Source organism: Enhydra lutris, unplaced genomic scaffold (genome assembly GCF_002288905.1).
Source record: "Enhydra lutris kenyoni isolate GAN:26980312 unplaced genomic scaffold, ASM228890v2 scaffoldscaffold9, whole genome shotgun sequence".
NCBI lineage: Eukaryota > Metazoa > Chordata > Mammalia > Carnivora > Mustelidae > Enhydra > Enhydra lutris.
The window spans coordinates 1,233,801-1,258,516 of NW_019154093.1; the positions used below are offsets into that span (position 1 = coordinate 1,233,801).

The 24,716-nt window shown below is 42.4% G+C and overlaps 1 protein-coding gene across 3 annotated transcripts in view; it reads left to right on the top strand.

Annotated features, from left to right (window-relative positions):
* Positions 1-13,882, top strand: part of LOC111143535 (glucocorticoid modulatory element binding protein 1) — a 31,077-nt gene extending 17,195 nt beyond the window's left edge. For all 3 annotated transcript variants that reach the window (XM_022497356.1, XM_022497355.1, XM_022497357.1), the window contains 4 exons: positions 2,347-2,478; positions 3,800-3,937; positions 8,420-8,542; positions 11,599-13,882. In XM_022497356.1, the coding sequence (XP_022353064.1) occupies positions 2,347-2,478; positions 3,800-3,937; positions 8,420-8,542; positions 11,599-12,299 (1,094 nt within the window). In that variant the 3' untranslated portion in view covers positions 12,300-13,882. The remainder of the gene's footprint in view (positions 1-2,346; positions 2,479-3,799; positions 3,938-8,419; positions 8,543-11,598) is intronic.
* Positions 13,883-24,716: the final 10,834 nt, after the last annotated feature.

The window sequence follows — 24,716 nt, forward strand, 5'->3', positions numbered from 1 at the left end:
ACCATCTCAGGGTTGTGAAATCAAGCCCCCCGTCAGGCCCTGTGCTGGGTGTGGAGCCTGCTTAAGATTCTCTCTCGACAGCCCCCCCCCATGCATGCTCTCTCTAAAGAAAGATGATTCAGTGGTTATTATGTTTATTCAGTGGTCTCACTTCGGTACCACTTGGCATATCTTTGAAATTAGATTGTTTTGAAAATCCTTTGCTCTACTGGTGGTCAGGAAGGAAGGTAGAATGGTGAAGGGTCTTCAACTGTTGAGTTGAGATGTATCAAAGATAATGTATGGTTGGCTGGACTGGACTCTGGAGAGTCTGCTGCTGTACAGATCAGAGAGCTCTGCCTGGAAGGGATCCACAAAAAAGGCTTCCTCACAAATGAGGCAAGATGGGCATATGCTTAACTTCAGTATTGTTTACCTTGGGAATAGAGCTTGTTGCTCTTCTCTAGGAAAGATAGAGCCATGTGAAAGATGATTGTTAAGGATTCAGTTAGTCCAGGGGAGCCTGACTGGCTCAGTTGGAACAGTGTGTGACTCTTCATCTTGAGGTCATGAGTTCAAGCCCCACACTGGGTATAGAGATTACATATATACATGCATACATACATAAACTTAAAAAAAAAAAAATTCAGTTAGTCCAGTTAAGATTCTTGTCTCAACTACTTCCACAAGACTTAAAAATATGCCTGATAGAGTTGTAAGGACACTAACGGATTTAAGGGAAGTACCATGTTTTAATAATGACCGCTAAAGGCTTCTCTTGGTCAGCCCTAATAATCTGTGAGTAACCACTGGGTGAGAGGAAGCCAAATCTCTTAGAACCTATGTTCCCTTCAGGAAAGTATAAAATATCTAGCAGTTTGAATTTTTGGTCCTGGGTGTCTTTCACTTGAAAAGTAAAAAATGCTATGAAATTATTGACTTACTTTTTGTTGGCCAAAACTCCACTAGTTGATTATCCATATCAATATTACTTTTTTGCTTGATTATTAATATCCTCCAGCATGTGGAGTCCATTCTTGTCTATATATCTGTCTGGATCAGTTTGATTTCTCTCCATTCTCTTTGTTTAAAATCTTTTTTTTTTTTTTGAGATTTTATTTATTTATTTGACAGACAGAGATCACAAGCAGGCAGAGAGGCAGGCAGAGAGAGAGGAGGAAGCAGGCTCCCTGCTGAGCAGAGAGCCAGACGCAGGGCTCGATCCCAGGACCCTGGGATCATGACTTGAGCCGAAGGCAAAGGCTTTAACCCACTGAGCCACCCATGTGCCCCTAAAATCTTTTTTTTTTTTTTTTTAAGATTTTATTTATTTGACAGAGAGCACGGCAGGGGGAGTGGCAGGCAGAGGGAGAAGCAGGCTTTCCGCTGAGCAGGGAGCGGGATGTGAGACTTGATCCCTGGACCCTGGGATTATGACCTGAGCGGAAGGCAGACGCTTATCCAACTGAGCCACCCAGGTGCCCCTGTTTAAAATCTTAATATATGAGGGGTTCCTGGCTGTCTTAGAAAAGCATGTGACTCCTGATCTCGGGGTCGTGAGTTCAAGCCGCATGTTGGGTGGAGAGATTACTTAAAAAAATAATAATAATAAAATAAAATCTTGGGGCGCCTGGCTGGCTCAGTGGGTTAAGCCGCTGCCTTCGGCTCAGGTCATGATCTCAGGGTCCTGGGATCGAGCCCCGCATCGGGCTCTCTTCTCAGCGGGGAGCCTGCTACCTCTCCTCTCTCTCTGCCTGCTTGTGATCTCTCTCTGTCAAATAAATAAATAAAATCTTTAAAAAAAAATAAATAAAATCTTAATATACAATGTTAATAGCACAAGTTCTTTTCCTCTGTGAATCTGCTATTCATGGATCTCTTACCTGATTTTTTTGGTCTAATTTCTCTTGTTTTCTCATACATAGCCTGATAATTAAGCTATAACAACTTCTGATATTCTAGATGGTTAATGTTCTTGGCTAAGCACCATATTTTTCTCTTAAATTATTTTAGATCCTCCACATCCTTGCTAAGTCTGGGGCAGACAGTCCGGCAATCATGCTCACCTTCAATCTTTTTAAAAAACGTACCTGCTTAGGAAGCAGATTGCTCTTTTGTGATTTTATAAGTTATCTTTCCCTTTCTATTCAGAGTAAGAAGAAAGCTTTTTCTTTTCAAAGACAGGTTTTCTTTAGAAAATCCAATATTCATCCTGGTTTACCAAGGATTCTAGTTTTTACTATATGGACCTGCAGGCAGAAAGCCAGAATATTAAAATAACAGTGTCTCTTTGGCTGTATGAGATAAAGGATAGCTATGACTTTTTCATGAAATTCACTGGCTTTACCTCTAATGGACTGCTTTTAGGTAGCATCACACAGATTGCCATCTCAGAAGAGAGTATGGAAGAGGCAGGGCTGGAATGGAATTCCGCTCTCACTGCTGCTGTCACCATGGCTACAGAGGAGGGTGTGAAGAAGGACTCAGAGGAAATTTCAGGTACTTTTCTGTGAGGTTCAGATACCTTGCAGGGTCTTGTGACCCTTCTCACCATTATGATCATGGACACAGGAGGTCTCTTAATTACTTTGGTGGTTTTTCTCATGCACATTAATAATTGTAGCTGTAGACATTTTATTTTAATCCATTGCAACAACAGCCATGCACAGTCACATTTTGCATAGGAAGAAATTGAGATTCAAAAAGATTCAGCAGCTTGCCTCAGACCAGCCGCACAGCCAGCAGTGTCAGAGCCGAATTCAGCTGTTTGACTCTGCAGTCAGTGCTTTTCATCCTGTCAAACTGCCTCTAACTTTGGAACGTTTCTTAGATAAACCAAGCTGCAAGATGTTAGAAGGAAAAATTAGGTAGCAGGTGGTGTAGAGGATGGTGACTAATGATGATTCACTTAGAGGGGACCAGGAGGGGTTTCACATCATCCTCCATTCATTAATTCATTTGAAAAATATTTATTGCTGCCTATTTTTAGTTGGCACCGTTGCCAACATAGGTGAAAAGACAAAGCCTCTGCCCTCAGAGAGCTTATCGTCCCACCGACTCAGCTGTTTTATTTTATTTTTTAAGTATAGGACTAGAGGGAGTACAGTTGCCCTTTGAACAAGGTGGCAGTTTGGGGCACCAGCCTCCTATGCAGGGGAAAATCCCCTGCCCTCCCCCAACTTAACTATAAACCTTACCAATAACATAGTCGATAACATATTTTGTATGTTATATGTATTACGTACTCTATTCTTACAATAAAGTAAATAAAGTGTTAAGAAAATCATAAGAAAAGAGTTGTTTAATTTAAAAATGATGAGTACATGAGTACATTTTTTTAATTTAAAAATGATGAGTGCAGTACATCACTGCACTGTATTTATTGAAAAAAATCTGTGTGTAAGTGTACCCTCACAGTTCACACTGTATTGTACAAGGCTTGCCTGTATATCTTTAATATCTTTATTATTTAACTTTTAAGACACTGAATACTATTTAATTTTAAATTAAATTATGTAAATAAATAATATTTAATATTTATTTATTATCTTTATTGGAGGACGATAACCTGCTCCCTACAGCCCAAGCCATGACAAATTAGGGCAATTATCTCAAGTCCCTATGTTGCTGAAGATGCCAAATAATTGGTTTGCAACTTAGGGGGGCAGATAGTATTCCAAAAACTTCTTCCTTTTTCCCAGAAATGGCCCAACAAGAAATCATTTCAAATTGAAATAATTTCGAGTTTAATTTGTAGAGATGTACCTAAGTATACGTAGCATCCCTTGTTTATCTTCTTGTCTTATCCCTCTTGTGTCAGAGGACACTTTGATGTTCTGGAAAGGAATAGCTGATGTAGGGCTGATGGAAGAGGTTGTCTGCAATATACAGAAGGAAATAGAGGAGCTACTCAGGGGAGTTCAGCAGCGGCTCATTCAAGCTCCCTTCCAGGTAACAGGTAAGTGCACTAATTCTAACAACAGTGGTCAGTTTATTGAACACTAACAACTGTAGGCAGATCCTGTTAGTCTCATGAAAACACTGGGGTATAAGTATTATTATCCCCATTTTACAGATTAGGAAACCAAGACTCATAAAAGTTAAGTTACTTGTCCATACTTGATAATAAGTTTTTGAACTCGGTTCTGGTCATGCTCTTCACAGGTAATTTTTGCCTTTATAAATGGTGCCAGAAAGAAGGCTCGCTCTCTATTACATATAGATAGATAGAGTCTGAAAATTGGAGAAAGCGACCTGGTTTTAGACGAGTCTCATATCTATCAGTTTAGGGTTTCCAGAACAATTGTGTACACTTACAGCTCTTTCCGAATACCCATAGGGTACTTGCTGCTGTGCATAATGTAAAAGGATGCTCTAGTCATTTGATACAAAGGGGTTGTGATGACAGGCATCTGGCTGGCTTAGTCGTAGAGCACGTTACTCTTAATCTTGGGGTCATGAGTTTGAGCTCCACATTGGGGGTAGAGTTTACTTAAAAAAAGAGTCATAATATGGGGCGCCTGGGTGTCTCAGTCGGTTAAAGCCTCTGCCTTCAGCTCAGGTCACCATCTCAGGGTCCTGAGATCAAGCCCCACATCGGGCTCTCTGCTCAGCGGGGAGCCTGCTTCTTCCTCTCTCTCTGCCTGCCTCTCTGCCTACTTGTGATCTCTGTCTGTCAGATAAATAAATAAATCTTTTTTAAAAGAAAAAGAATCATAATAATATCTCGTAAGCTTGTGTGTCAATGAGTTCCTAGATTTGTTACTTGTGTCTTATTACCTCTCTGTAATTCATACATTATATAAATACACTTAAACTTTACAGTAGAATCTTTTTTTCATGTTCTTGGAGGGGAAAAAAGGCAAGTAATTTAGAAAGCAGGGATGACTCTTTTAGATAGGGTGATCAAGGAAGGCCTCCCTAAGGCGGTGGCTTTAAGCAGAGACCTGAATTGAAGAGGCTAGCCATGTGATGATCTGGGAGAAGGAACATTTCAGGTAGAAGGAACAAAGACCTTGAAGTTGCAATGGGCCTCATAGATTCAAAGAATTATAGAAGCTCTGAGGCAGCCACAGTGGAGGAGGATATAGGAGAGTGATAGGTGATAAGGTTGGAGAGGAATAGAGAGGACAGTTTAGTTTTTTTTTTTTAAGATTTTATTTATTGGGGTGCCTGGGTGGCTTAGTGGGTTAAAGCCTCTGCCTTCGGCTCAGGTCATGGTCTCAGGGTCCTGGGATCGAGCCCTACATCGGGCTCTCTGCTCAGCAGGGGGCCTGTTTCCCCCCTCTCTCTGCCTGCCTCTCTGCCTACTTATGATCTCTGTCTGTCAAATAAATAAGTAAAATCTTTTAAAAAATTAAAAGAAAAAAAAAGATTTTATTTATTTACCTGAGAGAGAGTGAGAGAGAGAAAGCATGAGCAGTGGGGAGAGGGAGAATGAGGCTCCCTGCTGAGCTAGGAGCCTGATGTGGGGCTCGATCCCAGGACCCTGGGACCATGCCCTGAGCCAAAGGCAGACACTTAACTGAGCCACCCAGGTGCCCTGAGAGGACATTTTAAATAAGCTTTGGTTAGAACTTTGGTTTTATTTTAAGGTGATGGTAAGCCATCATAGTTATTTTGAGCAGGGGAGTGAAAAGGATTTATTTACATTTTTATATTTTTATGTAGTTGTATATTTTTTATTTTATTTCATTTATTTTAAAGATTTTATTTATTTATTTGACAGAGAGACATCGAGAGAGGGAATACAAGCAGGGGGCTTGGGAGAGGGAGAAGCAGGTTTCCCGCTGAGCAGGGAGCCTGATGCAGTGCTCCATCCCAGGACCCTTGGATCATGAACTGAGCTGAAGGAAGACGCTTAACGACTGAGCCACCCAGGCACCCCTATTTTTTATATTTTTAAAAGATCACTTCAGTTGCATGTGGAGAATAGACTGTATGGGGCAAGAAATCAGTTGGGAGGGGTGTGTGCTAGCTCTGGTGATGGAAAGTGCAGCTCTTTTTTTTTTTTTTTTTTTTTTTTTTTTTTAAGATTTTATTTGTTTATTTGACAGAGAGAGATCACAAGTAGGTAGAGAGGTGGGGCGGGGGGTGGGAGTGGGAGCAGGCTCCCCGCCGAGCAGAGAGCCCTGATGCGGGACTCAATCCCAGGACCCAGAGATCACGGTCTGAGCCGAAGGCAGAGGCTCAACCCACTGAGCCACCCAGGCACCCGGAGAGTGCAGTTCTTGATCTTAGGGTTGTGAGTTCAAGCCCGACATTGGGCATGGAGCCTACTCAAAAGAGAGAAGGAAAAAGGAATCAGTTGGGAGACTCCTAAAGGAATTACTCCAGGCAAGAGATGATGGTGGCATGGACTAGAGTGGATAGTGGTAGACCTGGGAAGAAGTGATCTTATCGGGGATATATTTTGAGTGTGGAGCTGACAAGTTTTGCTGATGGACTGGATGTAGGATAAAAGAGAAAGACAGAAATCCAGGATGACTCATACATTTTTTTACCTGAGCCATGAATGGTAACACCATTTCCTAAGATGAAGATCACTGGGAGAGTTGTAGTTAGTATAGTTAGTACTAGTTAGTACTAGTTAGTACTAATTAGTTAGTATACTTGTTGTTGTTGTTGTTTTTAAATAGACCCCATAGGGGCGCCTGGGTGGCTCAGTGGGTTTAGCCTCTGCCTTCAGCTCAGGTCATGATCCCGAGGTCCTGGGATCGAGCCCCACGTCGGGCTCTCTGCTCAGCAGGGAGCCTGCTTCCCCCTCTCTCTCTGCCTGCCCCTCTACCTACTTGTGATCTCCATCTGTCAAATAAATAAAATCTTAAAAAAATAAAAAAATAAATAAATAGACCCCATAGCCAGTATAGGGCTTGAACTCAGAACCCTGAGATCAAGAGTCACATACTCTTGAGACTGAGACAACCAGGCACCCCTCAAAGTTAGTTTTGACTTGGGGCACCTGGTTGGCTCAGTGGGTGGAATATGTGACTGGTTATCTCAGGGTTGTGAGTGCAAGCCCCATGTTAGGCATAGAGCTTACTTTTAAAAAAAAAAAAGAAAAAAAAGTAGTTTTGACTCGCTAAATGATTATGAGGCCTCCAAATGGAGATGTCACTCAGCTAGATGGAGTATGAAATCTGGCATGCAGGAAAGAGGTCAGGGCTGGAAATCTGCATGTGGGAGTTCTCAGCATGTACATGTTATTTAAAAGCATGGAACTGGATGAGATGATTGTGGAAGAGAGCTGTAGGTGGAGAAGTGGTCTGAGTTAAGGAAGTAATGACCGCAACTACTGACAATGCTTTCAAGAAGTTTTGTTTAAAGAGGAACAGAGATAACACTATGAATAACATTGGATGCCAGTTCCCATGTTTGACACTTAAAATATGCTGTTTCTTTAAAAAAAAAAAAACATGGGACGCCTGGGTGGCTCAGTTGGTTAAGCAGCTGCCTTCGGCTCAGGTCATGATCCCAGCGTCCTGGGATCGAGTCCCACATCGGGCTCCTTGCTCATCAGGGAGCCTGCTTCTCCCTCTGCCTCTGCCTGCCATTCTGTCTGCCTGTGCTTGCTCTCTCTCCCTCTCTCTCTCTCTCTAACAAATAAATAAATAAAATCTTAAAAAAAAAAATACTCGATTTATTTATTTGAGAGAGAAAGAGAGCAAGCAGGGGGAGCAGTAGAGGGAAAGGGACAATCCGACTTCATGCCAAGGGCAGAGCCTGATGTGGAGCTCCACCTCACAACCTGAGCCAAAATCAAGAGTTGGACACTTAACCAACTGAGCCACTCAGGTGCCCCTAAAATACGATATTTCTAATCTTCATGTCTGTCTTGCCAGGTAGGTATTATTAGGCCCTTTTGTCTCAGATGAGAAAACTGAGGAGTGAAATGACTTATCTAAGTTCATACAGATAGGAGGAAACCATAAAACTGAGATTCAAGGGGCGCCTGGGTGGCTCAGTGGGTTAAAGCCTCTGCCTTCGGCTCAGGTCGTGATTCCAGGGTCCTGGGATCAAGCCCCACATCGGGCTCTTTGCTCAGCGGGGAGCCTGCTTCCTCCTCTCTCTCTGCCTGCCTCTCTGCCTACTTGTAATCTCTGTCTGTCAAATAAATAAATTAAAAAATCTAAAAAAAAAAAAAAAAAAAACCTGAGAGTCAAACTTAGCTCTATCCAGAGTGACCATGTTTTCTAAACCACAAGTCAGAACTTATAACCAGATGCAAGATTTTAAAAAATTTTATATTTATTTATATGGAAAGATGTGTAAGTTATAACAAAGTTAATTATACATGTGATAAATCTTTGCCAAAAATTTTTAAAATGCAATTAGAATAGTACCATCATTTCTGGGTTGTTTCATATTTATAAGCAGTACAACAGAGAGCTGGGGAAACACTTCTTTTTTAACTTGACAGGCATGTCTTTGTTTTAAATAGATGCTGCTGTTCTCAACAATGTAGCACATACATTTGGCCTAATGGACACGGTGAAGAAGGTATTGGACAACAGAAGGAACCAAGTAGAGCAGGGAGAAGAGCAGTTTCTCTATACTCTGACAGGTGTGTATGACTTGTTTCCTCTTAGATGATATTATACTAATATCCTTGAGTCTTGCCATTTCTTTGTGGACTTCTTTTGGGACTGGCTTCCTTCCTTCCATCCTATTTTCCTTCCTTCCTTCCTCATCATGGTCCTCCTTTCATATCTTGGAGGATTAAGATGTCTGCTCAGTTGCTCCATTTATCCAGTAATATCAGTGACAGAAGAAACAAATTGGCCTTTGTTACATTATCTATATTGCATCTTTTGATAACTATAAATTTATCACCTTCTCTGTTATTTGTGGTATTCAGAAATTATAAGCACATGAATAATTTAACTCTTTTTATCAAGTACTTAATTTATGCTGTCTCTGGAATGACCTGGGTGGCTCAGTCATTAAGCGTCTGCCTTCCGCTCAGGTCATGATCCCAGGGTCCTGGGATCCAGTTCTGCATCAGGCTCCCCGCTGGCTTCTTCCTCTCCCTCTGCTGTTCCCCCTGCTTGTGTTCTCTTTCTCTCTTACTGACAAATAAATAAATAATCTTTAAAAAATTTTTTAAATTTTTAAATTTTAATCTTTAAAAAAACAAATTTGCACTGTGTCCAAACTAGGTTGTGGAAATACAATGTTGACTAAGACAGCTTCATTCTCTTCATGGTGTTTAAGGAACTCAAGGGAAAGCAGACATAGAAATAAGTGCAAAAAAAGCAGACATAGAAATTTGTAACTGAGGCATATAATGGGTATGGGGGAAGAACAAAAGGAGTTGTCACTTATACCCAGAGAGAATCAAGAAAAGGTTTTGGGTAAGGTGGGTGAGAGATACAAAACAAGTCAGAGGTATGGACTATTTCACTTTTGAATGATGCAGAAAATATTATAGTTAGTCCTTAAGCCAAGAGGCAAGATTATTTGGTAAGAGAAGAACAATTTATGTTTTTGTTTGTTTGTTTGTTTGTTTGTATGTTTTTTAAGATTTTATTTATTTATCCACGAGAGAGAGAGAGAGAGCAGGGGGTTGGGGCAGAGGGAGAAGCAGGCTCCCTGTTGAGCAAGGAGCCTGACATGGGGCTGGATCCCAGGACCCTGGGATCAGGACCTGAGCTGAAAGCAGACACTCAACCAACTGAGCCACCCAGGTGCCCCAATTTATGTTGTCTTAAACTTAACCAGTATATATTTTAAACTCAGTTTACTGAGTACTATGAGACCCTTTTCATTGATCCTCCTAAGAATGTTAGAGGCTATTATCCCTGTTTTATAGATGACCTAGGATAGGCACAAAGAGGATAAATATTTGCCTTGGGGCCACATCAGTACTTGGCAGTGAAGCTTGGAATGGAACTTGGCTTTCTTATTCCTAATCCAATGCTTTCACCTTGAAACTTCAAACCATTAAAAAAAATGGTTTTTGTTAGGAATGTGGGCTTCTGGCTTTTTGTCCATATACTTTTTAAGATAGGTTAATCATAGTACACATAAAGTTTTGTTTTCTGCTTTTTCCACTGTGACATAATAATATTTTTCCAAGTGGCTACACAGTACTTTACCTAGACATTCTTCTAAGGATGACATTTAAATTTTCAGGTTTTTCTTTAGTAGCTTATTTTGTTGCAATGAACTTGTATGAATATAACTTTTTCTTTTTATGTGCTTTTAAACTACTTCCCAGAACTAAGCTTCAAGTTAAATGGTATTGAAAATTGTTTTATGGATATTTATGACTTATTGTCAAATTTCCAAGAAGATTATGTCACCATTTTGAACATACCAACATTGGATGTTGTGAAGTATAATAGTCTCTGATTTAACTTTTAAAAAAATTATAGATGTAATTGTTAACTTCTTCAAAGATTTTATTTATTTATGAGAGAGAGAGTGTACAGCATGAAGGCATGAGCAGGGGGGTGGAGGCAAAAGGTGAAACAGATTCCCAGCTGAGCAGGGAGCCTGATATGGGACTCGATCCCAGAACACTGGGATCATCACCTGAGCCAAAGGCAGATGCTTAACTGAATGAGCCACCCAGGTGCCCCATGTAATTGTTATCTTCTTGAGGTTTACATTTCTTTGACTACTACTGAAAATGGGGGAAAAAATGCAGTATTTTGTAACATATGAGGCAGTATTTAAAAATTTTGAGTGAAAAAAAATTTTTTTTAATGTGATCTTGATTCCTGCCTACTCCTTTGATTCTCAGCAAGGAATTGATTTGCTCTTGGTGTTCCATAGGAGCAAAGTGCTCTCCAGATGTAACTGATTATTTATTGAATGTTTCTCAGATACTAAGAAGTAGAAGTTCTGGTGTAGAACCAGACTCACCAGTGGTCACCAGGGTTGGATTATACATTGGGAGAGGGATAGTGATAGGCATATTGTGATGGAAAAGCCAGAAAGTTGGCCATCAGAAGACTTTTGTCTTGGCCCAAACTCTGAGACTTTAAGTAAGTCACTTTACCTCTCTGGGTCCCAGTTAAAAAAAATCCATGTGTTAGTACTCTAAGACCTCTTTTAGTGTTTATAATTCTTAGGGACTTCCTCTGTAATTTTCTGTAGACTTCTCTGGGTGCTAGTAGTAGACGAAGGCCATTTGGTAGACTAAGGTCACCAGCAAGGTGATCTTGCCTTGAAGGACAGTTTGGGAATCACTGTTTTTTTGGAGCAGCCATTGTAGCTCCTCTGTAGGTCCATGTTAGTTCCAAAAGGATTGTGCAAATATTCCTTATTATCATCTGGAGATCCAGGCAGGGCATCTATAAGCCATGAGATCAACAGCAGGCTTCTTTGGTTTGCATTTTGGTGACAGGTGACAAAATGCCACAGGAGCTTCTAGGGCTGGGATGTAGTAGGGTCACAGCCTGAAAATGATTCTGAATCGTTGCCCTGCCTATAATCACACAATGAAATGTAGTTGCTGGAGGGATTTTAAAAATCATCCAGTTTGGTTTCTTCTTTTGAAAACAATGAAGCCATATAGTGGCAAAGCCAGGACAAGACCTCAGGTTTCCTGACTCCGTTCACTGTTCCCAAGAATATACTTCTCTCCCCACAAAGTCTGTGTTTTCTTTCCAGAGTTGGAACGCCAGCTGGAAGAGCAGAAGAAGCAAGCTCAGGATCACAGGCTGAAATCCCAGACGGTTCAAAATGTGGTACTGATGCCTGTGAGCACTCCTAAGCCTCCAAAAAGGCCCCGGCTCCAGCGGCCAGCTTCCACCACAGTCCTGAGCCCTTCTCCTCCGGTCCAGCAGCCTCAGTTCACAGTCATCTCCCCCATCACCATCACCCCAGTGGGCCAGTCATTTTCCATGGGCAATATTCCAGTGGCCACCCTCAGCCAGGGCTCCAGTCCTGTGACTGTTCACACACTGCCTTCTGGCCCTCAGCTCTTCCGCTATGCCACAGTGGTCTCCTCTGCCAAGAGCAGCTCCCCAGACACAGTGACCATCCACCCCTCGTCTAGCTTGGCACTGCTAAGCTCCACCGCCATGCAGGATGGGAGTACCCTGGGCAACATGACCACCATGGTGAGCCCCGTGGAGCTGGTGGCCATGGAATCCGGCCTCACCTCAGCAATCCAGGCTGTTGAAAGCACCTCGGAGGATGGGCAGACCATCATTGAGATTGACCCAGCCCCAGACCCAGAGGCTGAGGATACTGAGGGCAAAGCAGTCATTTTGGAGACAGAGCTGAGGACTGAGGAGAAAGTTGTGGCTGAGATGGAAGACCACCAGCATCAAGTCCACAATGTGGAGATTGTGGTCTTAGAGGATTAACTGGGGATCTCGGGGCCAGGAGATACGTTTTGGTTTGGAATTTTAATTATTTGTTTATTTTTATCATTGTCCCACTCATTTCCACATAGGATCCTTTTTTTTAAACAAAATCTCTTTGATGTAACTGAAAATGTTGGGTACCTCCCACCCCCTTATTGAAAAATGGACAAAAACAAGCTGTCCTTCCAGAAGTTGAGAGTAGGTCACTCAGTGTCCTAATCCTTTTACACCAAGAAAGTTATTTCTTTTAGGGGAGGCATCAGGATAATCAGAAACCCTGTCCAGAAAGCCCTTTCCAGGCTAGTCTGTCTGTGTACGCATGTGGTTTTAGTTTTGTAAAGATGCATTGACCAAACTCTGGAATGCAGATCTGACACTGGAAGGCAGCCCACCCACACATGGAAGTGGAAGGATACTTTTTTTGTGTCCTGGAAAGGACCCTCAGAGGCTGCTGCAAAACTGAAATGAAAGAAAGTTGAACTGTACTTGGAGGGGAAGGTGGCATACCAGCAGCAGCTTAAAAAGGGAAGTGCTTTGGCCAGGATGGGGCAAGGAAATTATCTTAGCTCCAGAAGTGCAACTGATGCCTCTTGATATCTCGAAGGGTTATTACCACGGGTGCCATTTTGAGAAGAGGCCAGAAAGAAGTGGAAGGGTACATCTCCTTGGACCAAGTGGCATCAGGGGCCCAGGGGCCTGTCGCTTTGCAGAAACAGAAATCCCTGGTTGTCACAGCTGTGCTTTGTGATCGAAGCTCACCTTCCCTCCCTTCCCAACTTTGTCAAAGCACTTAACCCTCCTAAATTAGGATCAGTCCATTCATTTGCAAATGTGCGATGTGGTGTAAATTTCTCTGGTTCTTGGACTGTGGCTGTCCTGGGGGTGGGGCTCCAAGGCCATCATTTTTATTGCATGACTCCAGGCGCAGGGAGTTCCTCATCCAGACCAGCTGCCCTTTTTGGTGGGGCCCTTTTTTGGCTTTGGAACCAAAAGCAGCCACTCATTTGGTGCTTCCTCTTGTTCTACCCTCCATCCCTCAATTGTTAATGGCATCTGTCTCCTGGATCCCACGCTTTTCAGCTTTTTGGCTGATTTGGAGAACAGTGACAGGTGCCTGCCTGCCTTCCTCCTCTTTTAGATTCATTTATACCATTTATACCACAGATGTTTCTGTGAGATATTAAGCTCATAAAAAACCTTAGGCTTTGCAGGGAAGACTCAACAGCCCCAGCCTATCCTGAGGCACCGAGTAGATGTCTCCTCCTGAGCAAGCTGGACTCCCTGGGAAAGAAGCATTGTCTGCAACATTATATTATAGGAAATGTACCAGGAATGTCAATAATAATATCTTGGGGGGTTATTATTATTATTTTTATAATGTTGTTTGTATATTTAGAGCTGGGCCATTTTCCGTGCTGTGATTCCTGCTCTTTGACCATCTTCAGTGTTTGGGGCAAGAGTGGATCCTGGTTTTTATTTCTTTGATTGCATTGTTTACTGCACTAGGACAAATATAGGGAAACTGCAGACAATTTAAAGGAAAACAAGGTCAAAAAAAGAAAGCACACACCTTAGGAGTGGGAAGCTTTTTTTTTTTTTTTTTTTTTTTTTTTTTTTTTCAAAGAAGGCACCCACCTGAAGCCATGTCTCTTCCAACAGATGTTGGAAACCCTATTGTCAAGCAAGTGAAAACTGTTCTGCCATCCCTCAGATGGCTTTAATAGCTAGAGAAGCCCCTCTAACTCGGGAGGGCCAATCTTAATAAGCCTTAAGGGTTAAATTTCTGAACCCCATATAGTTGTGGCTTTGAGCTTTAAAATTGTATGGGGTTTTACTTTTCTCTTCAAAATGTTTAATAGATGTAGCAATCAGCTTAGAACAGACCTTTGGCCCTTTAGTGAGGGAATTGGCTTTTATTATTACTTCTTTAGGTTTTCTGATGGTACATAAACCCAGCGTTTCTATCTAAGCCTAAAACTGCTACTTGAACCTAGAAAGGCACATGTCATGTGCTTATCATGGTTTTTAGGGACACTTTTCTCTTTCCCAGAGATGGGAGGTCCAATTCAGGACAGAGGAGGAGCCCTGGAGAACACCCACACACTAGCTCAGGTTCCTTACTTTTCCTCCTTCAGCTGTCTGTAGTGTTTTAAAGTAGTGTGAGCATCACGGTTCCAAAGTCAAGAGATCTCCTCCTCCTGAAGACAGAACCTGTTTACTTTCACTATCTGAATATTCTGGCTGGTGGAAATACATGAGCTTTGTTGTTTTCCTGGTCTTCCAATAGCCTGTCGTTATTGCTAGCTGCTGTGTTCCCGGTCGTTGAGTGGGGGTTTCCTCAGAGCCCTGGTCTAAACAATCTCAGTGTGAGAAATATGCAAGCCGTTGGTATGTACACGAGCAGTTGCAATGAATCATTCCTCAGGCTGACTTGGCAGTAGCCATCTATATTTCTGTTCATTCATTAAATAAACATTTATAAGAACCATCTACGTGCCAGGCTTTGTGCTAGGCACTGGCAATACAGAGATGAAGACAGAGTTCCTGCACTCAAGGACTTCATGCTTCAGAGGTTTTCTGGAGTGAAGAACTATGTTTCAATATAATTGGTTTCTTTTGTAACCCTATGTATTTTATTTCGTGCATTGAAAAACATTCTGAAAATTGGTCCCCAGGTTTCAGCAGACTATAAAAGACACAAAAAAGTTTAGCCTCTTCTAGTGAGATACTGAAACATCATCATGTTGGGGTTGGTGCAGCCACAGAGCTACTGGCTGGGAGCTGAGAGAACAAAGGATCAGGCACCTAACCCGGCTTGGGAAGGTAGGTGGGTACGGGAGTACTTCCGGGAGAAGGTGTACACTCAAGCTAGTTTAGGAGAGATCATTTTGGCTAGTTTTTTTGGTACTCCATTTTCAAGTAGTGGGGCTTGCTTATGTAAGAGGGGGGGAAAGTCCTTAGTCTCTTGCTGCTTCTGCCTCCAGAGCTAGGCAGAGTCAGCAGCATGGGCAGTCTCCCAAGAGTACCCCACTGGAAAAAGCCAAGTCATGTGTTAGCTTCTCTGAGTTTCCATCAGAGGAATCCAGGGTCCAACTGGAGTTTAGCTGGCAGAAGGTAAATGACCCCAACCTTCCTGCCATGTGGTTTCCACAAAGGCCTTGGAGTCAACTGTGCAACCGTCTCACTGGTTATGTCCCTGCCTTGTTCTTTTCCTTCTTTTAATTTCCAGACTCCTTCCGTGCTCCCACCCCCAAAACAAAACAACTCCCAGTTATTCTAAAGTAAAAAATGGACAATGTACTTGAATATTCAAGATTCAAAGCCACTTCATGTGAAGTTTCTTTCCTACCTCTGTCTACATTAGGGAAGGAAGACCAATGTTAATACAAATACCTTGGAAATTGATACTCAGTTCAGGTGGTCTGACACTCTTTTTAGTGGTGGCATTTTATCCCATTTCATGAAAGGCACTAAGGTAAGTGTGGTGGGAAATACTGGTATTGGTAACATCTGATTATAAAGACAGTATAATCAAGCATGAAATATGTAATTACTAGTTCACTGAATTATAACTGGTCCAGGTTTTAGTACTGTTAGGAGGTCGAAAGGAAAAACGAAAGGTTGATTTCTGAAAATAGGCATGAGGTTGTGATTCACTTTGGGCAATGCTCTTGAGCAAAGAGTCCTCTCCGAGAAGAATGTCACAAACTAGGCTAGTCCCTGCATTTTCAGACAGCTTACCTAGTACAGTTGTTTCCTCACCCTTAGGATACCTCTTGGGGGAAATTCCTGCATGGTCTAATGTATTACAGTAACAACTAAGGTCGTTGCACTAGACAAGGTATCGGTTCTGTTAGATTTAGACTCTGCCCCTGGAATTTCTCTTAGGCAACCCTAATTGAACCCTTTTCAAGATTCCTTCCCAATCCAGGAACAACTTTCTTAGTCCTGATATCTATAATTTGACTTCCTCTAGAAGGTTCTACTTTCCTCTAGCTTCCTTACCCATACTCCTCCTCCCTAGCCCTAGGTTTTGGGAGCCAAAGTTGATTTGCCTCCTAAATTCTGCCACGTCAGTGATTCTCTCTTTCTACCATGTCAGTAACTCTTGAGAGAATCATTTTTGTCAAGGGACCCTCAAGACCCAAACCTCAGGATACATCCATAGTCTGCAGTCTTCACTACCTAAAACAGTTTCCCCAACTCCAACAATCACCTGAATTGGAGCACCTTTGGGATGTTCTTGTGCAGTGACTATCTAAAACCTGTCTTTTTGGTGGGGAGTCGGGGGAAGGCACCTGGGTGGCTCAGTAGGTTAAGCATCTGCCTTTGCCTCAGGTCATGATCCAAGAGTCCTGGGATCAAGCCCTGCATTGGGTTCCCTGCTCAGCAGGAAGCCTCCTCCCTTTCCCTCTGCCCCTCCCCCCAACTCAGGCATGTGCACTCGCTCTCTCACTCTCTCAAATAAAATCTTTTTTTTTTAAATATTTTATTTATTTATTTGACAGGCAGAGATCACAAGTAGGCAGGGAGGCAGGCAGAGAGAGAGGGGGAAGCAGGCTCCCCGCCGAGCAGGGACCCCCAATGGGGGGCTCGATCCCAGGACCCTGAGATCACGACCTGAGCTGAAGGCAGAGGCTTAACCCACTGAGCCACCCAGGCGTCCCTCAAATAAAATCTTAAAAAAAGATTTTAGTCATTTATTTTTAAAGATTTTATTTATTTATTTAGAAGGGAGAGAATGAGAGAGAGGGCATGAAAGCGGGGAGGGCCAGAGGGAGAAGCAGACTCCCCACTGAACAGGGAGCCTGATGCAGGACCGGATCCCAAGACTCCAGGACCATGACCTGAACCAAAGGCAGTTGCTTAACCAACTGAGTCACCCAGGTGTCCCAAGATTTTAAGTAATCTACATCCATCGTGGGTCTTGAACCCACAACTCTGAGATCAAGAGTCACATGCTCCACCAACTAAGCTAACCAGGTGCCCCTAAAGCTTATCTTTCATATCCAACTGATTCTCTACCTATGGGCATGGCCCAGGCTAAGACATCCCTGTTTCCTGGATAGATAATTTCAGTCCAGTATGATTCCTACTGCCTCTTCACAACTACCTGAAATTTCTGTTAGGTTTTATGAGCCTCTCAGCCTTTAGGAGACTACAGCCTACTTGGAAATTGCCTCTGGGTTCTCCTCTTGCATCTATGGTTTCCAGTTCTGTACTTTTACTGATAGTTATGGCTAGCAATATGGTATATAGGAATTTGCTTTTCTAGTTTGAGAACAAGAATGAACAATAGTATTGTATCACATCTAAGGGTAAATGTGAGCTGGGTAATGACCCAGAAGGAAAGACAAGTTCCTCAATGGACTCTGTAGGAGCTTCTAAAGAAAGCATATACAGAGAGGGTTTAGTTGCATCCTGAAGTATACGTTTGTTTGTTTTTTAAAAACTACTCTGCTGTTTCCTCTAAAGAAATCTATGTATTACAGAGCAAACTGGAAGCCCAGAGCCCTGATTTTCCCGAGACTTTGGCCCACATTTTTGTTTTAACTTTTTATGAAATATAAATGCATACAGGAAAGTGCACAGATGACTGTACAATTTGATAAAGTTAAACTGAACACACCCATTAAATCAGCTACCAGATCAAGGAAAAAAAAAAAAAACAACAAAACTACAGTGCCTCACCCAACCAGGGTAATCACCATATGCTCTCCAACACCATAGCTCAGTGTTACCTGTTTTTGAACTGCTCTGTGACTGGCCTATTCTTTTCTTTTCTTTCTTTTTTCTTTTCTCTCTTTCAAAGAGATAGTGCAGGCACCAGTGCACACATGGAGAACGGGAGGGGCATAGGGAGAAAGAAAGGGGAAAGAAAATCTAAACCAGGCTCCAGGCCTAGCATGGAGCCTGATACGGGGCTCAACCTCAGGACCCTGAGATCACGACCTGAGCCAAAATCAAGAGTCAGACACTTAAAAGTGACTGAGCCACCCTGGCACATCTAGCATTTTCTCATTCAGTGTTATGTTGTGAGATTCACCCATGATGTTGTGTGAAGTTGTAGCTGGGTCCTTCTCACGGCTGTGCAGAAACTGTGCCATAGCTGATCCATTCTAATGATGGGCGTTTGGGGGGTTTCCAGTTTGGAGTTATTATAAATAGTGCCTCTGAACATTCTTGTCCATGAATTTGATGAACATACATACGCATTTATGCCTTTCAAACATTAGGACAGTTCGCATGAAAAATTCAAGAGACAGTTTTTCTTAAAAAAACAAAAACAACCAGGGCGCCTGGGTGGCTCAGGTGTTAAGCATCTGCCTTGGGCTCAGGTCATGATTCCAGGATCCTGGGATCAAACCCCTGCATCAGGCTCCCTGCTCAGCAGGAAGCCTGCTTCTCCCCCTCCCACTCTTCCTGCTTGTGTTCCCTCTTTCACTCTATCTCTGTCAGAAAAATAAATAAAATCTTTAAAAAAAACAACAACCTAGAAGATCTGACAATACTGGGTCCACATTTCCTCATAGCAAGCGTTGTCTGGAACTCAGTCCTGTCTCTGGTGGAGCACGGTGTCTTCACCACGTGACCCTGTCCCTGTCTGTCATTACAGACCGACCCAGACCTTCTTCTTTGGGAGCCTGTTTTTTTGATTCAGTAATCTCTTAGGACACTCTTCCCCCAGATAACTGCAAGGCTTATTTCCTCACTTCCTTCAAGTCTCTGGTCACATGTTACGTTATCAGAGAGGACTTCCCTGACCACCCACACCATGAAAAATGGCAACTTCCCCTGCCCTGTGCTTTCTAGTTTTCTTTACCCTGCTTTATTTTCCTCCTTTTTATGTATCTGATTTTTTTTCCTCCCCAGACTAGAATGAAAGCTCCCTCCATAGGCAGGGGATCTTTCTTGTCTCTATGTCACTGCTGTTTCTGCAGGCCCTAGAACGGTGCCTGACTTGTAGTAGAAGCTGAATAGGTATTTGATGTGTGAATACTAAGTAGCCAATACTCATTGAAGGGGAGCTATGTACCAAGCATTGTTCCAAGCACTTTACATATGTTAACCCATTTGATCCTCCCAACTATCCTATGTGGTGGTTAACATTATTTACTTCATCTACAATAAAGAAACATTTATATTCTATCCTAAACAACAGATACTTTTGAGTCATTGTAACTCATCAAACTATTAAACAGTCTTTAAACTACTAGGGAAACTTAATACCTAAAAGGAGCCCTTCAATGAATCATTATATAATGGTGTTTTATTTGATAACATGTTTCATTACCACTTAAGTTAAAATTTTCAGCTTGATCAGGCTGCAGCTTAGATAGGATTGTGGAGATCTGGAGCAGTGGTAGCTGCTAAGATTTTGTGATCAGCTGGGCAGTAAGTCCTGTTCCCCATCTCTCTAGGGTTCCTGAGAGGAAGTACTGGAGGGAGGGAAAGTTCATTTACTGGATGAAGGATTTTAGAATCCAGATCATCTGTACTTCACAGGAAGTACTGACTTATCACTTTGGTTTTCTTTTTTCTTTTACTTTTTATTTTTTTAAAGTAATCTCTATGCCCAGTATGGGACTCAAACTCACAACCCCAAGACTGAGTTGCACACTCTACTGACTGACTGAGTCAGCCAAGTGCCCCTGATTTATCGCTTTGTTAATGGCCCTGTTTGAAATGACACTGGTTTCAGAGTCCTTGCTAAGAACACCTTCATTTCTTTCTTTTCTTTTCTTTTCTTTTTTTTTTTTTTTTGGAGGATTTTCTCTCTTTTTTTTTTTAAAGATTTTATTTATTTATTTGACAGACAGAGATCACAAGTAGGCAGAGAGACACGCAGAGAGAGAGGGGGAAGCAGGCTCCCTGCTGAGCAGAGAGCCAGATGCAGGGCTCCATCCCAAGACCCTGAGATCATGTCCTGAGCTGAAGACAGAGGCTTTAACCCACTGAGCCACCCAGGTGCCCCGAAGATTTTATTTCTTTGTCAGAGAGAAAGAGAGCACAAGCAGGGGGAGCGGCAGGCAGAAGGAGAAGCAGGCTCCCTACTGAGCATGGAGTCTGATGCGGGACTCGATCCCAAGACCCTGGGATCATGACCTGAGCCAAAGGCAGATGCTTAACTGACTGAGCCACTCAGGCATCCCAGAACTCCTTCATTTCTTTGTTCGGGTCCTACTGTGCAGAACCCAATCCATGTGCCAGTTGCTACACAGGGACCCTACTCCGCAGAACATTGATAGCACTGCAAAGCCTTTGTTAACTGAACAAAAAGCTAATACTCCTTTACTCTAGGAACTATGAGAACTACTTTGCTACAAAAATGCTAAGTTCGCCCTGTCATTGACTGAGACACTCTGGGTAGACTTTCTGAGCAAACTGGATACAATTTCTCATATACTTGCCTATTTTTGTTCTCCGTAGTTCCCATCCAAGAACCAGGGAAGGATTTATCTGTAAAACATCGTCACACATAGGGGCACCTGGGTGGCTGAATTGTTAAGCATTTGTCTTCGGCTCCAGTCATGATCCCGGGGTCCTGGGATTGAACCCTCCATCAGGATTCCACTTGCTTCACCTTCTCTCTCTCCCCTGGCTTATGTTCCCTCTCTCACTGTCTCTCTCTCTCTCTCTCTCTCTCTCTCTGTGTCAAATAAATACATAAAATCTTTAAACAAATAAACAAAACATTGTCACAAATAGTTCAGACCCACATTCATTGGTTTAATTATTCTTTCTTGGAAACTTAAAATTGAATCAGCGCCTCCGGGGGGGGGGGTCCCTGGCTTCATTTCCCTTTGGCATTATCTCCAAAAATCTTGTTTGCCCTTCGTTTTTCTCTCTGATTGTCTTAGGTTGAGACCTTAAGCTATTCCCTAGCACACTGCTACATGGACTTTTAGATCTCATGTATCAATAAAAGAAAAAAAAAAAGTCTTAGGAACCAACATGGGGTTCTCGACATTATATTTTACTGAATAAGGATTTTTAAAAAATGGCCAACTCTTACCGGCATCATTTGAAAAGGGCATTTTTACATCAAAAAGACAGGAAATAATCTCAGAATAAAAAACAGTCCTTTACAGTGAATACATTAAGCTTCATGAAAAGCTCATTACATTATCATTACCTTTCTTACTTCCTGGAGGACTGGCAAAAATTTCTACTCTTACCTCTAGACTCTGAGTTGAATCTTCAAGGCTCCTTTTGCAGGCCCTTTCTTGGTGCTGTTCTTCTCTGCCCTCCAGGTCTCTAACAGCTGCCTTTGGATTTGCACAGCTGTGAATTGCTAGTGTCCGGAGGCCACCTGGCCCAGCTGCAGGTCTTTTCTTCCTTTAGCCTTGTTCTCACATTGCTCTTTTCATGCTTCCATTCAGACCGTCATAAAACACACCTGCACATTACAAAGCCAATCATCCACCTACCCTGGGATTTCCATAGTGCCTTTCTTTTAACATTCAATTAAGCTAATTAAGTCTCTGTACATTTTTTTTAAAGTTTATATTTTTAGTAATCTCTGCACCAAATGTGGTGCTTGAACTCATGTCCAGAATAAGAGTCACATGCTCTTCTGACCGAGCCAGCCAGATGCCCCTGCACATTTAACTTTTTAACACATATGTTGGCTCCACCAGATTTTCATTAGTAAAATGGGGATTGACAGGACCAGGGAGAATTTTGAAAATGAATGAGAACAAATTAATTCAATGAGTATTTACTTAGCTTGGGAATATAAAAATTCAATGAGTATTTACTCAGTTTTGGAATATAAAGATCAATAATAAAAATGCTCCTTGTCCTATTAAGCAGTCCTAGATTTACTGGAGAAGCAATATGTAAGCCCAAGGCTCGGTTCTCTTGACCTGGGGTCCGTGGGATAGATGGGCTTGGGGAAGGGTCTGCTCAATGAGATTGTTGGCAAAAATTTGGGTGCATGTACCTTTTTCCAAGGACAAAATTCATTACTCCCATTAGATTCTCAACTGAATCCCAAACTTCCAAAGGAAAAATAAATATTGATGTGAATGGTTTTAATGCACTAAAATGTTACAATAAGGAAATATGGCTAATATTATGGGTGAACAAAGAATAGAGCACCTTTCTGCTTGGGGGAAGAAATAAGGCATTGTTTGATGAGAATCTCAAAGACATATAGGAGCTGGGTAGGCGAGATGACAAGGGCATTTAAGGCAGAAAGAACTGCATGTACAGAGTTCTGGGTTCCAGAAAAAACCATGTATTTGGGAAACAAGTTCAATGTGGCTGGGCCATAAGTATATGGTGAGAAATTCACAGGGCTAGGGAGTGGCAAACATTGTATGGACTACAGAGAACCAGCAGAAATCTTTAAAAATAGGGTTTTACACTGTCAGTTATATGAAAGATGTAAACATTTCTCTATTCCTGCTTTACTAAGGGGTGTGACTTGGGCCTTAATGTCTACTATTCCTGAAGGCTGGAAAGGTTTGAGGACCAGAGCCCAACAACCCAGCCCCAGTCTACAGCATAATTCTGAAGAGTATGCAAAAATCTGTACTCTTTGCTACTTCTTTTTCTCTCTCATCCCCACTCCTCATTTCATGTATCTAGAAGGATTACTTTGGTTTCTACCCTCCAGAGATCTAAAATAATGGAACCAGAAGGGACCTTAGAATTTGTTTTGGTCCAGTGTCCTTCTTTTTTTTTTTTTTTTTTAAGATTTTATTTATTTATTTGGCAGACAGAGATCAGAAGTAGGCAGAGAGGCAGGCAGAGAGACAGGAGGAAGCAGGCTCCCTGCTGAGCAGAGAGCCCGATGAGGGGCTCGATTCCAGGACCCTGGGATCATGACCTGAGCCGAAGGCAGAGGCTTTAACCCACTGAGCCACCCAGGCACCCCTCAGTGTCCTTCTTTTACAGTCTTGGAAATAGATTCTGAGTGAGGGAATGATTTACTCTCCTTACCTCCCCTTGTATCGCTCTGGTTTCTCTTTTGGTCCATTTCTAACCGTATTCACTGCCACTATGTTAGAGCATGACCTTTTGCCTGGACTTCCTACAATCCTCTTCTAACTCCTCATCTACTGTCTATCCCTAGATCTATTTCCCAAACCGCAACCAGAAGGAACTCCTTGAAACATAAACCTGAGAATGCTATATTTCTGTTAACTCTCTCCTTGCTGATCGTCATTTGCAGCTAACGACTAAAGTCCCTGTTTTCCTTCTTTCTCTAGTCTCATCTGCTGCCACCCTCTCTCTCATTATGTGCCAGTCATGCTGGCCTCCTTTCCATTCCTCATCAGTGCCAAGCTCCTTCCCACATAGGGCCTTTGCACATATTGTTCCCACATTTCCCTTCCCTCCCTGTCTGGTTAATTTCTGGTCATCCTTCAGGTTTTAGCTGAAGCTTATCACCCAGGGAAAACTTCCTTGCCCTCCCCCACTCCCACCCCCCTGCATCTGGGCTAGATCCATAGGTGTTTCCTCGTTGCACTTTGCACAACTGTAATTGAATAACTATTTATTTACTGTCGTTTTCCCTGACTGTCTATAAGCTTCAGGGGTAAAGTGAACTCTTAAGGCTTTCTCTTCAGCACATCGCCTAACCCTCAATACATACTTTTTTTTTTTAATTTTTAAGATTTTATTCATTTATTTGACAGAGATCACAAGTAGGCAGAGAGGCAGGCAGAGAGAGTGAGAGGGAAGCAGGCTCCCTGCCGAGCAGAGAGCCCGATGCGGGACTCGATCCCAGGACCCTGAGATCATGACCTGAGCCGAAGGCAGCGGCCTAATCCACTGAGCCACCCAGGCGCCCCTAGACCTCAATACATACTTGTTAAAAGAGATCTCGAGTGCTTTTTCCACCCAGTGGCAGAGACAAAGCTAGAGAGGCCATTTCCAATATAGTATTCCTTTTTCAAACCATGGGGGGGGGGTTTCCCGGTAAGATGACACACCACACTCCAGACTTCCTCACCCTTTTCCTGGTGATTAAATTTATTGTTCTTTTGTTTCTCTTCAGGGGCCTGTTGCAACCAATCTGGAGAATGAATACAGGTTTAGAGATTACCCTTGCTCCAAGGATATTTGCATTTTAACTCCTGAGAACTTCTGGAGGACAGAAAGTAACCCCAAAGGAGCTACAGTAGTCCTCTTTTGTCCATGGGGCATGTGTTCCAAGATCTCCCAGTGGACGCCTGAAACTGCAGATAGAACTGAATCCTATATATACTGTTTTTTTTTTCTATATATAAATACCCATGATAAAGTTTAATTCATAAAATACACAAATAAGAGGTTAACAACAATAATAAAATAATTATAACAATGTATTGTAATAAAAGTTATGTGAAGGCGACCTCTCAAAAATATCTTATTGTAGCTTTCTGTGCTCACAGTCCTGGTGGTGGCAGCAGGCACGCCTTGGAC